Consider the following 11,467-nt stretch of genomic DNA (forward strand, 5'->3'; position numbering starts at 1 on the left):
GGGCCTGCTGCCTGCTACAGGAGCCAGAGGTCCACCATCCACTCACTGCGACCTGACGCCGAGGCGGCTCACAGACCATCAGCTGCTGCTCTACAAGTTCCACTGCTTCATCACTGATGTCTCACTTTATTTTTGTTTTTTGTTTTGTTTTGAGGGAAAGTTCACATGAGGCGATTTGAACTGTAGATGCAGGATATTATTGAATTTTACAATGTGAATACTCTCAAAACGCATTCAAAATGTATTATTATTATTATTATTATTGAATGATTCATAATGGCGTTATTATTATTTATTATTAATGTTATTATTATTATTATTATGCTTATCATTGTTATTATTATATTCAATCATGTTAAGTAATAATAGGCTAATAATAATGTTATAATTGTGAATGTTATTGTCGTCGCTGGCTGGTAGGCAGCTATAGGATAAAACATGTCTGTGTTCTCTTATGGACCACGTCAGCTTTTATTGTGGCGGGTAGATTAAGGCTATGGAATAAAATACAAGCGAAATAATAACAGGAGCTCGTCAGTGTGTCACCAACAGCTGTACAACAATACGCAGCGCTTTCTGACGTTTAAAACATGTCTGAATGCAGTCTATAGGCTTTGAGTTTTATTCTTTTTTATTATGAATAATATTATTATCGCTGCGAGTAATCATTACGAGTTTTATTTGAACTTGTTTAGTTCAGTGGAAATAGTCTTTTATTTTGTAATGCCAAATAATGAACGTCAGTTAGTGTCTTGTCCTATAATAAATATTATCATAATCATTATCATCATTCTTATTCTATTTATTTTTGTTGTAAATCGCAGTTATGTTACAGATATCTGTAGTGAGAAAAACATATTTTCTAGGAAATTATTTCTGATTGGATGAGGATTTGTTTTGTCATCATCATCATCAGTGTTATTATTTTGAGTCCCTGCAGCAGAGTGATGCTGGTTTGCTAATTGACAACACTGACCACTGTGTCCATGTTAATATTTGAGCCCTTGAGTTTTACACCGAGTTAAATAACTGCTCATCATGGACACGGACCAACAGGCTCTGGCTGCTCTCTCCGGTGCTCTGCTCCTCTACACGGTGCTTCATCGACCTCTAGCGGCGGCACCACGGCACCGTGCCGCACTGTCCCAGGGGCTGGGGGTCAGAGCCGCTTCAGGGGGGGAGACCCAGCACGTCCTCAACAAACAAAATGTGGAACTATTTAGTTCAGAGCTTCTCAATGTGGGTGGGGTCTTTGAGAGGGCTCCAGCATGAAGGGGGATAATTAATTCTCGCTATTTCATCCACAAAACAATGACAGAAGGTCGTGACTGTTTGGATCATGAGGAATCTTTAGAGATGGCCCCCGAGGTCTAGATCGGGTCAGTTTAAAGGCCCCTGATGAAAAATGAGGGAAAGAAAGCACTGATTTAGTTTCACTGGGGCCGATACAAGCAACTCACACCACACAGTCAGAGTTATCCAGAGTTCACTCAGACTTATCTGGATGCAGCATGTTGGTCGAGTACCCCACCCTTACACCTCAAAGTTAATGACACAATTACACATCCACAGAAAGTGTCTCTGGCATGCACACCGTCCTGGGTCCCCTAAGGGCCCCTCCCAACCAGGGAGCCACTGTCTTAAAACAATGTTAAATGGTGATGATGTGGTGGTACGGACGAGTTGAGTCAGAGGTGGTGAGCAAACATCTTTATTAATAAAGGCTTTACCTGTACACATGCAATCTGCTTAGAGAACGCTGATTGCTGCAAGATAGAAGCACACTGGATACTGAGTGGGATCAATTGAATACTCTAATACACATCAAAATGGAAATGTCCACTATGGCCATAACAAGCAGCATCTGAAACATTAGATGAAGAGCAGAGATCAGTGTAGCACATGACAAATGCCGTTACAAGAGATGGAGATCTGCGTCTTAATATAATATCTATGCAAAGGTTAATTATTGAAAAGAGGCAGTTGGTGATACACTGAGTTTGCATTGAATGTTGGAGCAGGTTCATTGGTTATCGGTTGAAATCGGTTTCGCTTCATCGTTTAAACCTGAAACACTCCTAACCACTGGGGGCAGTCATGTTTCCATGAATGATCTGCATTAGGACTAAGTGCACACAAGTTCATGGTGTTTGAGGAGGTGGAGCCTCCGGTTCAGAACTGCTCAAAGTAAAGATAAAACAAATCCCAGGAAAGCTACCGTCTACAAAGATTTCATTCAAAAGAACAACGCAGATGAGTATCATGAGCTTGGAGCCAATATTTTATCACTGTGGCTGAATGATACTTTATTAATTCATTTTTTTTTATCCCAAAACCAATTTGTCAACATCTGAGCCAATTAAGATGTGGAGGCTGTTGCTCAGCGGCGGACGGTGGTCCAGCCGTCGTCATCTGTCTCCTCCTTCTTGGGGCGGCGAGGCATCTCAGTACGCCAACCACCCTTCTCCCCTTCGCCCTCGCGCTCCTTCTCCCGCTCTCTGGGCTGTTCCCGCACCTCCCGCTTTTCTTCGCCTCCTCGACGCCAAGAGCCTCCTGAGGAAACAAAGAAGCTCGTTAGAAACACGTTGACTTTACAAGCACGACTTCAGTTTGCTGGTTTTTCCTGGCACCTGCTGCAGCAGTGAGTGAGCTGGTGAACGCTGACCTCTGCTGGCCGGGGGGGAAATGACAGACAGGAAGACCGATACCTGCTGCCATGTTTGGATCCGACTCTCGCTACCCTGAGTGCCGGCCTCAGTCTTATTACTGAAGTTTTTGTTCAGTCATTCAGCTGCATGTCACTGAAGTCTTCATCAGCTTTTAATCAAGTTTCTATTCTGCGTTGTGTTGTTTCTAGACCCTGCTCTGCTCACCTTCTTCAGGCTCTCTGGGTGGGGGTCTGTTTTCACGGTCCTCTCTTGGGGTATCTCTTTCGCGGCGGTCACCGCGGCGTTCCTCACGATCGCGGCGATCTTCGCGGTCGTCCTCTTTGCGAGAGTCTCTCCAGCCGCTTCCTCCTTCCTCTGCACCCGCTCTCCTCCAGTTGTTTCCCTCCTCTCTGTGAAAGACACAGACACACGTTAACCACCGTCTCCTGACAAGGACAGGAGACTCTCCGTACATAGGTCTTCTCTCCGGCGCACCTGGGTGGACGACGGTCTCTCTGTCTTTCCTCTCCTTCACCATCATCGTCGTCATCCTCGCGGCCGCCGCGGGGAGGTCCCCAGCTGTCCTCTCGGGCCTTCTCGCGTTCACGCCAGCCACCTGCAACAGACACATTCGCTCATCATCCTGTCCGACATCGAGCTCCATCGCTTCACCAGCCGATGAATGGCTACAGGCTTACCGGGTCTGCCCAGGGGTTTCCATGGTTTCGCATCATCACCACCACGGCGTGGCCCATCATCCATACCTCTCCTTCCACCTCTGTCGTCATCTCCTCCTCTCCTGGGGCCCCAGTCGTCATCGGCCCCGCGTCTGGGAACCCTGTCCTCCATGCCTCTGCGAGGACCATCATCGAAGCCACGGCGAGGACCGCGGTCGTCGTCGAAGCCACGGCGAGGACCGCGGTCGTCGTCAAAGCCACGCCTTGAGCCGCGGTCGTCGTCAAAGCCACGCCTGGGACCGCGGTCGTCGTCAAAGCCACGCCTGGGACCGCGGTCGTCATCTCCACCCCTCCTCATTGGACGGTCATCATCAAAGCCTCTACGTGGACCACGGTCATCATCCATCCCTCTGCGCGGAGGACGGTCATCATCAGCGCCGCGGCGTGGGCCTCTGTCATCTGCGCCCCTGCGGGGGGCTTCTCCTCGCCTGAAGGCCGGCTCCTTCTCCTCTCCGTCCTCGGTGCCCTCCTGTCTCCAGTCCCTGGAGGGAGAGAGTGACAGATATCGTTACAGTGACCGTTTTAATGGAGTCGATAATAAAATACAGCATGAGGCCGAGTTGCCAACACACACCTGTCAGGTACGGGACGACGCCATTCTGAGTCGCCTCCCTCGGTGCGCTTCCTCCATCCTCCTCCCCCCTCCTCCTTCTCAGGCCAGTCCTGAGGAGGCAACACATCATTACATCAGGATCATTTTGAGATGGGTGGACGACGTTATCCGTTCTTACCACTAATGTCAAATGTTTTAACTTCAAGTCCGTTTCTCTGCACTAAAATCAAATGTACAGTATTTAAAGGGATAGTTAAACATTTTAGCAAATTTCCCAATTGCCATAATCCCTACAGTCAATGGGGGGTAGGTACATTACCTTTATTGTCAGTGTATGTTGTTTTGAGATCTGCGGGGCAGAGATGCGAGCTGCTCAGTGAACACAATGGAGGTGAACGGTACAGGTCCCCTGTCCCTCATCAAACTCATCAAATACACAATCATATTGTGGTGAATGTGCAGGTCACAACTTGCCCACGAGAGCGTTTAGCGAGTTGTTGGATTGTGTATTTGATGAGGGACAGGGGACCTGTACCATTCACCTCCATTGTGTTCACTGAGCAGCTTGCGTCTCTGCCCCGCAGATCTCAAAACATGCACCTATAGTTAAAGGTAATGAACCTATGCCTATGACTATCAGGATTATGGCAATGGACGAATTTGCCAAAATTATCCCTTTAATGACACAATAACTTTGTGTCTGATAGACAGGCTCCATTGTTGCACAACATTTATAAACTAAACATTTAAATTCTTCCAGTCTGGAGGTTCACTCTCATTTCATTTCCCCTTGAAAACCATATATCAATTGACTGTGACCCTTTAATTAAAAGCAGACTCACTTCTCCCTTGGAGGACGACCTCTCCTCTGGTGGGCCCTTCCTCTCCTCCTCACGGCGGCGCTCTCGCTCCTCGATCTCCTGCTGACGAGCTCGCTGCTTGCGTTCCTGCTCCTCCAGCTTGCGCAGACGCTCTTGGTACTCCCTCTCCTCCTCCTCCCTCTGCTCTTGTTCCACGCGTTCACGCTCCTCACGCTCTGTAACGAAAGGAAGAAAATAATGAGCCATGTTCGAAACCATGGTGTCTCTGTCAGAGTGAGAGCTGCAATGTTTCTGCTCCGATTAAAAAAAAAAAAAAAGCAGGGTGCAGCTCACCTGGAGTAGCTGCCACAATCAGAAAATAACAAAAACCCTCTCCTACATGTAACACCATCTTCTCTTTATTCACTTCATGTACCATGTGAAAGCCCTTTAACCAAATGAAAATTTATTGCTGGGCAGCAAACTCCACTTCCCTCTGTAGTGCTAAAGTCCCTGACAACAACTATTCAAACCACCGCCAACATTCCCACCACAGTTTCCTTCATTTCCTTGTTGGTTGTAAATGTCTGTTTTCTGTGGCACCTGCGATGCTGCTCCTCTTTCATCGTGACAGCTCCTGTGTCCCAGTGCACATGTGCAAACTGAAATTTATTACCTTTCTTCAGCTGCTCCTCGTGGATACGCTGAGCCTCCTCCTCTTTGTTGCGGTAGAAGGTGTTGCGCCTGTCCTCTTTGCGCTGTCTCTTCCTTTCTTCCAGACGCTTCTTCCTCTCCTCCACCAGACGCTCCTGGAAGGCTTTCAGTTTTTCCTTGGGGGACAGAACAGGCAACATGAAACCACTGCTCCAGCAGTAAACACTCAGCTTTAGTTGATGGAGGGGCTGAGAGGTCCTACCTCGTAAATGAAGCTACGAGCAGCCGTGATTTTAGACAAAAAGTTTTCTTTGTCCTCCATCATCCTGGACATGCGCTTCTTGTGCTCCAGAGCCTTTTCACGTTCAACTTTCATGTTACTGATCTACAACAAAAGGGGAAAATAAATTATAAATAAATTGAAAGTAAATTCTTTCACTGCATACTACATTTAAAAGGCTTGAATTCCCTTGATTTGTGTGTTTACATACCCTCTCCTCCTCCTGGAGCTCCCACAGTTCCATGTCCTTGACACGCTGCTCCTCATACGCCTGTTTGATGAGCGGAATCTCCTCGAGTCGTTTGGCTCTCTCAAAGTAGTCAATCTGGAGAGTGATGAAAGTCGGTGTCATATTCAAATTCCCATCTTGGTAAGAGATGTTCAACAATGTCATCTCACTCAGTTACCTTCTTCTCCTGGTTCTTCAAACGCTCCTGAAGTTCCTTCTTCTCCTTCTCCAGCTGCTCCACCTGCTTGGCCATGATGAAGTCAGGATCCAGCTCCTCCAGGTCCTGAACAAAACACACTTGTTAGTCTCATCACTACGGCCTATTTCTGCAACAGGGTGTTCAACCGAAGTTTATTTTGGCTGCATTCCTACCTCGATATCAATATCCTTGAAGGCCTTGGCTCCGAGTTCGGTCTTCTTGATCTGCTCCAGTCGTTCACGGACCGTCTTCTTCTTGATTTGTTCATGCTCCTGCATGATGCGCTCCTTCTCCCTCTCTTTGGCCTCTTGGCGCAGACGCTCCTCCTCAGCCTTGCGGACCTTCTGCATCTCCGCTTCCCGCTGCTCCAGCTCTTCCTTTTCACGCTGAATGTTCAGGCTCTCCAGGCGCTCCTTACGCTCTTCAATGGTCTGTCTACGAGCCAGGATACGCTGGTGATCCTTGCGGGAATTTTTCTGATAGGCAGCAATGGCCAGTTGGCTCTGCTCGTCACGCTCTTGCTGATGAAGGAGGAGAAAAAAAAACATAAAAATGAAGTTAAGAGTACAAGAATAATTCAGAATGCTTTCCAGGATTTTAATAAGCACAGCTATACATACATGTGCTAGTTAATAACGTAATAACTTGACCAGGTGGTTCTGGTCTCTGTGTGTCTACACACAGTTAGCAGCTGACTCACCAGGATGGAGGCAGGCCTGATGACATGGATGGCCTTGGCCAAAGAAGCAGACATGGCAGTCAGCTGGTTCCTTATCTGCGCTGAGGGCATGTTCTGCAGGAAAGGACCAACTGGAGCGTCCTCTTTGGTCGAGTAGTTCAGGTCCGAGCCGAAGCTCAGAGTCCGAGAGCTGTGGTCAATTCGCACCTAGAAGATAAAAAAGAAACATTAGACACTTTTTACTCCATCTTTATTACTTTAACAACATTATTGTTGGACAATCAATGGTTTTTAATCATAGCAACACCTCGTGTTGACTTTACCTGTAGATCACAGTGACGGGCAGCATCCACAATGGAGCGCTCCAGCTGGAAGGCATCCACAAAAGGAACCAGGGAGGCCAGACGGCTGAACTCGATGCTTTGATAGATCTGTGCCACCTAAATTAACAGATATAGGACAATTTGGACAATGATTTAGTGCTGTTACAGAGTAGATGGGATTTTGTAGAGCAGCCCAGGAAAACTGAAAAGTAAAAATACAAACCTGTTGCAGAAGCCTCAGGATGGTGTTGCTCTGCAGGTGAGGAACATACTGCTGGAGATCAGACTCCTTCTCAGCCTGGTCTCTCACCCAGTTCAACACCTGGTGGGAGAGTATGTGTTAATGTACAACCGACATGGGTAGCTTCTTTAAATGTAATTCAATGGATGTTACAAACTAAACACTATGTACATCTTAATTATCAAGTGTGTCTGACAGAGGATGCTCAAGTCTTTTACCTTGGTCACTCTTCCGCTCAGCTTCAGAGGATGAAAGTCCACCTCCAGCCAGTTGTACAGTTCTTTCACTTCAGGTACGACGTACTGCAGCAAGTTAAATCTCACCTAGAATGAAGACATGAAAACATACATTTGTCAATCATCAAATATTCTTATCAGTAGTTTCACATGGTCTAGTAACATCAAACATTTAATTTGTTTTTGGTACGTATTTATTCAAAAACAATGTTCAAGGCAGTCTTGAAACAACATTCAAAAGCTCCTTTATCGTGCTCATTATGTACCATGTCATTGATGAGGCTCTGGCGAGTTGGTGGAGACTGGAGGCCCAGGAGCGTTGCCAGCCTGCGGTGTTTCTCCACAATGATGCCATCCATGTCCAGCAGCCGAGCAATGTCAGTACGCTCAGGGGTGATGGGGATGGACAGTGTGGCCAGGAGGACTCTGGTGGACATCCTGAAGATGGAAAACATTATTGGTCATTTCATCCCAACCAGAGTTAGCAAATGTACACGTCTCTACAGGTAATAATTAAGATACCTCTGCATCTCATCTTGGGTCAGATTCTTGCGCATCTCCCTGGACAGGTGGTAGAGCCGGTGGAGGGTGCAGGAGTGGAAAAGAGCATTCCCAGATTTCCAGAACACAGTGGACACCTTGTTGTAGTAGTTGGCCATCAGCTGGGGCTTAGGAGGCTTCTTGGAAAGAGCAAACAGGCCATGGATGTCCTCAACCGCCTTGAAGGCTTCCTGGAAATTATAAAAAAGACTCACGTCAGTGCCACCATGCATCACCAATTTAAATAAGCAAAAAGAACAGAAAAGTAGGGACCCTGACCTGGAGCTAAATATTCTGTTGATTTTCATTAATAACATGTGATCAGTAGATAAGAATTAAAGCTTCTGATCGCTTGTGATTAATAGTGTCGAGTCTGTGGGTGAGAGAAGCGCTGTGTGCTGTGTAGTGTAGTTCCGACTCCCACCATGTTCAAGTCTTTATAAATAAACCATGTTGGCTGTGTAGCACATTTACAAAGAGTGTGAGACTGATTGTATGCCATCTGAATGCATACCAAGACTGATCTGTACCAGCCATGAATCAGCTGATCGTAAGAGTATCATAAATGTGTTCAACTATTCTACAAGTCTAGGACTAAATTAGAGAGACTAAAACATTCAAACACAACCATCTTTTAAAGGTTTTAAGCGTTGGCTGGACAGACCTGCCAGAGCTCCATGCTTATGGCGCTGTCCAACTGCACCAGACGTGTCTCCAGGTGCATAGACTGGCTCTCGGGGTTGTTCAGGTTGATGGCGGTGCTCTGGTTGTGGTGGCGCTGGATCTGCCCCAGATGCATACGCAGGTTGTCACACAGCTTGCGGAACTCAGCCTTGCGGGTGTACTGGAGGCAGAACTTGAATGCTGCAGAAAAGATTAACAGACATAATTAACATAATTTAGTGTGCTGTAATCAACTTATAATTCAAAGTAAATACATTTCTTGTTTAATCATGCTATTGTATAATTTTCCCAGAATGAGGTAGATATTACATTAGTTAAAGATGCATGTGTAATAATCCCTTTTTTTGATTAAGGTGCCACTTTTTCAGCCCCGTGTCACATTTTACATAATCTAATAACATTTTCCTGCATGATAATATTTGTGAAAGCAACTCGTGCATAAATATGAAATCAGACGATGAGAAAAAACAAAGGAAAACTTCACTTAATACACTGAGCGTGAGTAACTACCTTGCTGGGCGATGTCATGGTACAGACGCTCCACCTTGGAGTTGTTTCGGAGCAGGTCCAGGCACTGGCGGTAGGACTCCCACAGAAACTTCACCCATGGAGTGAGCAGCAGGCGATCGGTACGATCCTGAGTGTCCTCCCCACTTACAGCGCTCAGCAGCACGCTAAGGTAACAGCACACACATTAACACTTTACCACAATACTAAAGGTGCATCACAATAAATTTGAATATCATGGAAAGGTTTATTTATGTCAATAATTCAATTCAAAAAGTTAAACTAATACATTATATAGATCCATTACATACAGAAAGAAAACATTTCACGTCTTTATTTAATTTATTTTAATTGTAATGATTATGGCTTACATTTAATGAAGACGAAATTTTAGAATCTCAAAAAAAACAAATTATACTACAAAAAAACAAATTAAAAAAGCATTTTTAATATGGAAATGTTGGCCTTCACTCAATGCACTCAATACTTGGTTGGGGCTGTTTGACTTGAACTACTGCAAATTGACTTTTTCATGATAGTCTAATTTATTGAGATGCACCTGTATTTGTCATATTCAATTCAACAATGAGTTTGACTTGTAAAACAGATTAAAGACCGTCCACCAGCAGCAGCCGAATTTCTGAATGACTTTGTGGTCCTCACCTCTCGGGGGTCTGGATGTTGTCCAGATCCTCGATGTCCAGGACCATCTGCTGGGACTCCCCCTTGGCAGTTTCAGTCTTCTCCTCTGCCAGCTTCAGGTAAGCCCTCACCACATCCTCCAGAGACTTGATGTTCACCTGAGAGCAGAAGCAGCTGGTTACACTTGAACTCCCAAACAACCATCTGATTTATACAAACATCCCAGATTTCTCCTCACACACCTGTTGACAGATGTTCTTGTACTGGTAGAGACCCTCCTTGGCCAGGTGACTCTTGCGTAGATCCACGCAGAGCTCCAGGTACTTGAGCATGATGGGCTCGTGGATCTTCTGCCATGTTCGATGTTTTTTGCTCTTGATGACATCGTACAAAACGTCCAAAGCAGGCTGCTTCTTGCCAACCTCCAAAAACTCTGTATGAACACATTAATAAGACACAAGTCAGAGATTACACACACACACACACACACGTATTGCAGAGCCGTTAGCAGCTCGCACCGTCACAGATCGTTGTTAGCTAATTCACTTGACACAGTTAGGCCCGGGATGGTGTTTGATGATCGTTACATTGACACAGCTGTTCATTTGACAGATGCGAACAGACAATGTAAATATCGCTACAATACAATCAAACTAGAGCTCAGCTAGTAGACGGCTGCGTCTCTGAAATGTATCTAATCGTGTTCGTGTGTCGGTGCCACGAAAATGGCCTACCCGGCTAGCTAGTACTACAGCTAGCTGGTAGAAAGCGACACGGCTGCCCCGCCATTGAAGCCAGTGTTAGCAGCTAGCCGGGTTAGCTGCCCCGCCAGGCGACGAGCCAGTCGGCGGCTAACGGTGCAGCTAACCGTTAGCATCGGCGTGAGCCGTCCGTGAACGGCGCCGCCGGCCCGGTACCGTTACTCACCGTTGGCTCGCTTCAGAGCGTTCTCCGGCCGCTGGAAGTAGGCCGGCATGTTGGTAGCGTGCTAGGGAAACTCCAACTGGGCTGACTAGGGTGATTTTGACAAATTTCACCAGTCCATCCAAGCCACGCACTCACCCACGGCAACGGTGCTGGCTGAGAAAGGAAGAACCTCGTGAGCGGCCTAGCTAGGGTTGCCAGTTGCGTCTCGCGCCATCCCTCTATCCAAAAAGTTGAGCGCAAGGATACGTAGGGCTGTCTGTGGCTACAACAGTACACAACATCATCATCATCATTATCACGCCACGTTTACACCTGAGAAGAACAACTGCGGACTGTTGTGTAACATCTGTATGAGTTTATGTGCTTGAAGTATCTGACCTACTTTTTGCTGGGGCAACTATCCATTATTATTATTATTATTATTATTATTAATAAATATACAGTCTATGGAATATAAGTTATTATGTTTATATGATATCATAGAACTACTCTGAATATCCTTATCTTATGAGATAATTGGGAATAAATATAGCATTACAGAACGAAACCCCAAAACATATACCTCTCAAAATGGGGCTTTTTAACAAA

General features: G+C 46.0%; 1 protein-coding gene across 2 annotated transcripts; it reads right to left on the reverse strand.

Annotated features, from left to right (window-relative positions):
* Window positions 1-1,695: 1,695 nt before the first annotated feature.
* Window positions 1,696-11,055, reverse strand: eif3a (eukaryotic translation initiation factor 3 subunit A). Of its 2 annotated transcripts, none has more exons than XM_085800490.1 (22): window positions 10,880-11,055; window positions 10,195-10,385; window positions 9,974-10,110; window positions 9,314-9,477; window positions 8,784-8,983; window positions 8,102-8,310; window positions 7,846-8,017; window positions 7,562-7,666; window positions 7,326-7,424; window positions 7,103-7,219; window positions 6,801-6,986; window positions 6,274-6,621; window positions 6,080-6,184; window positions 5,884-5,997; window positions 5,655-5,777; window positions 5,415-5,568; window positions 4,781-4,974; window positions 3,960-4,036; window positions 3,347-3,867; window positions 3,144-3,264; window positions 2,874-3,058; window positions 1,696-2,553 (listed from the first exon to the last, which is right to left on the reverse strand). In XM_085800490.1, exons 1-22 carry the CDS (start codon window positions 10,926-10,928, stop codon window positions 2,381-2,383), a joined length of 3,744 nt encoding a protein of 1,247 aa, XP_085656616.1. In that variant the 5' UTR covers window positions 10,929-11,055; the 3' UTR covers window positions 1,696-2,380. The 2 variants fall into 2 exon arrangements, with proteins under 2 accessions (XP_085656616.1, XP_085656615.1); XM_085800489.1 differs by having other exon boundaries at window positions 3,960-4,048.
* Window positions 11,056-11,467: the final 412 nt, after the last annotated feature.

This window comes from Trachurus japonicus, chromosome 15 (assembly GCF_045865225.1).
Source record: "Trachurus japonicus isolate A0001 chromosome 15, Traja_1.0".
In the NCBI taxonomy this organism is placed as follows: domain Eukaryota; kingdom Metazoa; phylum Chordata; class Actinopteri; order Carangiformes; family Carangidae; genus Trachurus; species Trachurus japonicus.

Coding starts and splice junctions, on each gene's coding strand:
- eif3a (XM_085800489.1), bottom strand. CDS start 10,928: ATGCCGGCCTACTTCCAGCGGCCGGAGAACGCTCTGAAGCGAGCCAAC. Junction 6,185..6,273: donor TCAAGGATATTGATATCGAG/GTAGGAATGCAG, acceptor TGTTTTGTTCAG/GACCTGGAGGAGCTGGATCC. Junction 3,059..3,143: donor AGAGACCGTCGTCCACCCAG/GTGCGCCGGAGA, acceptor TGTCTTTCACAG/AGAGGAGGGAAACAACTGGA.